We start from the raw sequence: 5,300 nt of genomic DNA, 5'->3' as shown, positions 1-5,300 counted from the left end.
GGAGCAGCCACTGCACTCCAGTCTGGGCAACAGAGTGAGACTCCAACTCAAAAATAAATAAATAAAAGAAAAAGAAAAATTAGCCAGGTGTCGTGGTACATGCCTGTGGTTCCAGCTACTTGGAAGGCTGAGGCATATCACCTGAGCCCAGCAGGTAGAGGCTGCAGTAGCCATGAGTGTGCCACTGCATTCCAGGCTGGGCGACAGTGAGATTCTGACTCAAAAAAAAAGCTAATGGCAATAAAAAAAAACAATTGAGAGTTGTGTAAGTTGGGTGGCTAAAACAAAAACAGTTGAGTAGGTTTGAAAAAAGGAGAGTTAAAGAGAAAAGAGAAAAGAGAAAATCTGAGGCAAGTGATTTGACATACCTGCGAAGGGTGAGATAGTGATTCAGGGCTCGTCTTCTTGTGGGGCTCATGGGGGCAGGGGCTGAGACAGCTGCTGACTCCTTGGCCTGTGGGCCAGCACTAAGCTCAGGTTCCCTACTGGTCTTCCCACTTTGGAGTTCAAGCTCTGGGGGTGGCACAGGTGAACGGGGGACTGAGGGACCAGGGGCTTCTGGTCTGGAAAGAGAAGAATCAAAGTCTGTAAAAGCAGTAAAGGGCCAGCTCTCTTATGACTCCCCACCTCTTAGAACAGCGCTTCCTCAAGATATTATAAGTATTCTGCATAAAAAAGGATTCTGAAATCATAAATTTGGGAAAGGCTAGCTTAAATTTTTTAAAGTATTTTTTTAATCATAAGACATTGTATAGCCCTTAAAATATACTAATGTTATTCTTTTTTTTGAGTTGGTGTCTTACTCTGTTGCCCAGGCTTGAGTTCAGTGGCATGCTCACGGCCAATGTAGCCTTGACCTGCTGGGCTCAGCGATCCTTCCACCTCAGCCTTCCAAGTAGCTGGAACTACAGGCATGCGCCACCAGCTACTTGGAAGGCTGAGGCGGAAGGATCGCCGGAGCCCAACAGGTCGAGGCTAGGTGGCTGGGAGCGGACACTGCACTCCAGTCTGGGCAACAGAGTGAGACTCCAACTCAAAAATAAAATAAAATAAAATCACAAAATTATCTTTTTCCCGTCAATTGGTATTTCCAGAAAACTAGAATTCCTCAATATACAAATTGGAAAACTATAATTTTGAAGCCATCTATCTCATTCTGATCCTACCTCTGGCTTTCCCATCCCATATACCTGTGCTTTCGGCGGCAGCAACTGTTATAGTGGGGAGCTCTGTGCAGAGCACTCTGAGTGATAAGTCGTGTCTGGGTTAGCAGAGGAGCCTGGTAAGGAGATAGAAGACAGAACCTTCAGAGGTACAGTGAAACCAAAGCCTTTCAAGCCTGGTGTATGCAGCAGGGTCCTGCCTGGAACACACACTCTGGTTCTGATTACCTCTGCTTTGGTCTCTTCCCTCCTCAATTCATTCTGATGTCTTGGATTCTGCTTCATTTCCTTTCCTGGCTGCTTCTTGCCGTAGAAAAGTTGCAGGCCTGAGGAAAAAGGGAAAGAGAATTTAAAATATAGCACCAAGAGTAGTCTGCAGAGATTTCAGGGTTTATCCTCTATACCCCAAACTTACTGGACAGATGTTTCTTGCCTGCGCGGTGGGCAGTAAGCATGGCCAGGGTGTCCAGTACAGGTCGGTGGGGACAGATGGCACAAGCAAAGCTGGGGAAAGGGAGAGAAGAAAATAATTGGTCCTGCGGGGCGCAGAGCCACTCACACCTATAATTCCAGCACTTGGGAAGCCGAGGTGAGAGGATTGCCTAAGTCCACAGGTTTGAAACCAGCCTGGGTAATTTGGTGAGACCTCATCTCTACAATAAATTAAAAAATTAGCTGGGTGTAATGGTGCATGCCTGTAGTTCCAGCTACTTGGAAGGCTGAGGCAGAAGGATCACCTGAGGCCAGCAGGTCGAGGCTGCAGTGGATGTGAGCATGCCACTGCACTCCAGCCTGGGCGACAGAGTGAGCTCCAACTCAAAAAAAAAAAGAAAAGAAAAAGAAAATAACTGGTCAAAGAGGAGGGGGTCCCTGCTGTTGGTCCCACCAGGCCCTAACAGTCCTTTCCAAAGCCCAACCCAGATCTCCCAATCTCCACTTCTTTCAGTCCTCACTGCCAGCCAAAGAATCCTAGACAGGATTAGTAACAAAAGTTTGTTGAAATCCAGCGCCTGTAGTCCCTGCTACTAGAGAAGCTGAGGCAGCAAGATCTCTTAGGTCCAGGAGATCGAGGCCTGGGACAACATAGCCAGACGTCTGACTCAAAAAAAAAAAAAAAAAAAAAGTTTGGTGAGCCTCCAACCGCAGAACCCTCAGGCTTGATCTGCTCCTCGCCCTCACCGTCCATCCCGTAGCATCAGGGCTTCATCCTCTGGGATGTAACTGGCCAGCAGGTCCCCGACTCTTCGTTTCTGCAGTGGATAGTGGAAGAAGTCCGACGGGATCAGCAGGATAGCAGGGAAGGATGAAAGGAAAATGATAGGCATGAGCAGTCAAATGTAATAAGGATTATGGGGGAGAATAACAATCGTAGGGCGAAGAATGGGTCCCCCCGACCCGCCCCAAGCTGTTGCCAGAGCAACGAAACAAAGCTCCTTCACAGGCTTCAGAGAGCGCCTGAATCTGCCCCAGACCTCTCCGCTCACGCTTACTTTGAGCACATTGAGTTGACTCCAATCGTCCCCTTCCCTCTTGAACGACATCACGACTGTAAATCCCAGAAATGATAGATTCCCTTGTGCGGGTTCCGCCACTCCTCCAGGCCACCGTAACAAGTCCCCTTTCCTCTTTCCGGTTCCCTTCCGGCTGGCTTCCACACTTCCGGGGATGCACTTCCACGCATGCACCGCGCCACCCGGAAGCTCAGCCGCTGGTGCGCCGGGAACACTGTATTTCCTATGATGCCCTGCGACTCCGCCGACGCGGCGCCTTTTGGGAAATGAAGTCTTTGCTTGCCGCTCAGCTTGCTCCGGGCCGTAGCATCTTGGCGGGTTCGAGGTGTTTGGAGGCACACGCACCTAGATGGGGAGCCAGGATTTGAGGGTGTGACCTATCTGATGTGGAGCAGGCCTTTGAGGATCTCCGAGTGGAAAGTTACTAATTGCAAATTCGTAGTCCTCACGCTCTTGTTCTCCGGCGGCAGCCTACCGGGCATGGGCCTGATTTGTTCCAGGTCCTAGCAGATGAACCCCGGGACAGGTCGGAGCCGGGATGTGGGGGCGCCCGGAGGCCGGGCTGCCGGACTTGGGGGCAAACTGAGGAAAGAGTGTTGAGGACGGCTTCTAGAGTTCAAAGGTCAGAGGTCAGTGTAGCGAGGGGTCGAAAGTCAGAGGGGTGCTTAGGAGAGACCGAATACTCGGGACAGATTTGTGGGTAAGGGGCTTGGAGGGAGGAGAAGCGGGGAGGGGCGACAGGCGTAGTGCCAGGCGGGCGAGGAGACTTAGGAGAGAGAGAGAAGGGCGAAAGGAATCCCTTGAATATCCATTCCCAGACTTCAGGCCGTCGCTCCCAGTCAGTTGGCCCGGCCTCCCCCGGTTGCAACCCCAGCTCGGCAGGGTGAGAAGATGGCTTCTCCCTCCAGACAGCCTCCCCTCGGGGGGTCAGGACTGCTTCAGGGAAGCCGGGCTCGTTCTTATGGAAGCTTAGTGCAGTCGGCCTGCTCCCCAGTGAGGGAAAGACGCCTGGAGCATCGCCTGGAGCCTGGAGACACGCTGGCCGGACTAGCCCTCAAATATGGGGTGACGGTGAGTCTACCAGGATTGGGGTGCGGACAACCAGTTAGAAGGAATTTGGACCTCAGAGGAATATAGTGGCCTTTCTTGGCAACCTCCCCTGAAATTTTCCTAATTGTGTTGTGATCTGTTGCACCTTTATCTTTTTTTTTTTTTGAATCAGTCTCACTGTCACTCAGGCTGGAGTGCAGTGGCACCATCGTGGCTAACATATCCTCGACCTGCTGGGCTCAGGTGATCCTTCCTTTTCAGCCTTGCAGATAACTGGGACTACAGGCATGCGTCACCACATCTGGCTAATTTTTGATTTATTGTAGTGACGAAGTCTCCCCAAGTTGCCCAGGCTGATCTGGAACCCCTGGATTCAGGCAATTCTCTTGCCTCTGCCTCCCAAAGTGCTGGGATTAGAGGCATGAGCCATCGCGGCCTGCTACCTTTTTCTTTTTGTTTTCCCATCTCAGTATTGCACCGGGTGGTTGGGACAGATCTCAGTTTACTATTCCAGGGGAGAGGGGCAGCTCCTACTTATGATGCCAGACATTATACTGGGGCCTTACCTGCTCTGGCCCATCTGATCCTAACATTCTTAGCAAGCATATAAATACTGTTCCCTTTTTGCAGATGAAGACACTGGGACTTAGATTGGTTAACCAATGTGAGTAAGGTCAAATAACTGAGTGTCAGATTTAGGATTCAAACAGGTCTATCTGACTCTGTTAACCACACAGAAAATTTTTAATTGCAAATGATTAAACAATTACAGCTAATAATGGAGAGCTGGTTTTTAATTCTAACTTTCTAAAGTGCCTGTCTCTTCCTGCTCTTGTTTCCTTAATGTTCTGCCCTTTTTCCAGCAAGGTGGCTTCCTTGGTGCAACACAGTTACCCTCTACACCAAATATTTCAGGTCATGCAGAGGGGAGATTTAATAGCTGTAAAAGTGTATAGCATTGGCCAGGCATGGTGATTTATACCTGTAATCCCAGCACTTTGGGAGTCTGAGGCAGGAGGATTGCTTGAGCCCAGGAGTTCCAGACCAGCCTGGGCAAGAGTGAGGTCTCATCTCTACAAAAAATAAACAAAATTAGCTGGGCTGGTGGCACATGCCTGTAGTCTCAGCTACCTGAGAGGCTGAGGTGGAAGGATTGCCAGGAGGTTGAGGCAGTGGTGAGCTGTAATTGTGCCACTGCACTCCAGCCTGGGCAGCAGAGTGAGACTCTGACTCAGAAAAAAAAAAAAGGAAAGCATTAAAGTTGAGGAGGTTATTTCCCACCTCCCTAAATATCTTGTTCCATCTCACACAAACAAATGTTAAATTTAGCCAACAATATTATGCTTATTGTATTTAAAGCACTGTGGTAACTCTCTTGGGAGACAGATGCATAAATAAAATGTATGGTTGCTGTCTTTGTTTAATTTACAGTCTAATGGAAAATGGACGGGGACACAGATAATGATTATACATGATAAAATGTGTGAGTTTGAATTAGCCGGGGGTGGTGGCGCGCGCCTGTAATTCCCGCTACTTGGAAGGCTGAGGCGGAAGGATCGCCAGAGCCCAGCAGGTT

At 49.5% G+C, this 5,300-nt stretch overlaps 2 protein-coding genes across 4 annotated transcripts in view; one reads left to right on the top strand and one right to left on the bottom strand.

The window, feature by feature from the left end:
* Positions 1–2,815, bottom strand: part of SCNM1 (sodium channel modifier 1) — a 3,663-nt gene extending 848 nt beyond the window's left edge. The window contains exons 1-6 of one of the 2 annotated variants that reach the window (XM_008071782.2): positions 2,654–2,815; positions 2,343–2,413; positions 1,579–1,667; positions 1,392–1,489; positions 1,191–1,279; positions 369–563 (exon numbers count right to left, since the gene is read on the bottom strand). In XM_008071782.2, coding sequence (XP_008069973.1) covers positions 369–563; positions 1,191–1,279; positions 1,392–1,489; positions 1,579–1,667; positions 2,343–2,413; positions 2,654–2,704 — 593 coding nt within the window. In that variant the 5' untranslated portion in view covers positions 2,705–2,815. Of the gene's footprint in view, positions 1–368; positions 564–1,190; positions 1,280–1,391; positions 1,490–1,578; positions 1,668–2,342; positions 2,545–2,653 lie in introns of those variants that run through there. The other variant, XM_021719461.1, reaches the window with a different exon arrangement.
* An 88-nt stretch (positions 2,816–2,903) lies between these two features.
* The window catches only part of LYSMD1 (LysM domain containing 1), an 8,141-nt gene continuing 5,744 nt past the window's right edge, over positions 2,904–5,300 (top strand). The window contains exon 1 of one of the 2 annotated variants that reach the window (XM_021719462.1): positions 2,904–3,094. In XM_021719462.1, coding sequence (XP_021575137.1) covers positions 3,059–3,094 — 36 coding nt within the window. In that variant the 5' untranslated portion in view covers positions 2,904–3,058. Of the gene's footprint in view, positions 3,095–3,320; positions 3,746–5,300 lie in introns of those variants that run through there. The other variant, XM_008071781.1, reaches the window with a different exon arrangement.

This window comes from Carlito syrichta, unplaced genomic scaffold (assembly GCF_000164805.1).
Source record: "Carlito syrichta isolate Samal-C Ts95f unplaced genomic scaffold, Tarsius_syrichta-2.0.1 Scaffold314725, whole genome shotgun sequence".
Taxonomy (NCBI): Eukaryota; Metazoa; Chordata; class Mammalia; order Primates; family Tarsiidae; genus Carlito; species Carlito syrichta.
This window is presented reverse-complemented; position numbering and strand designations above follow the sequence as displayed.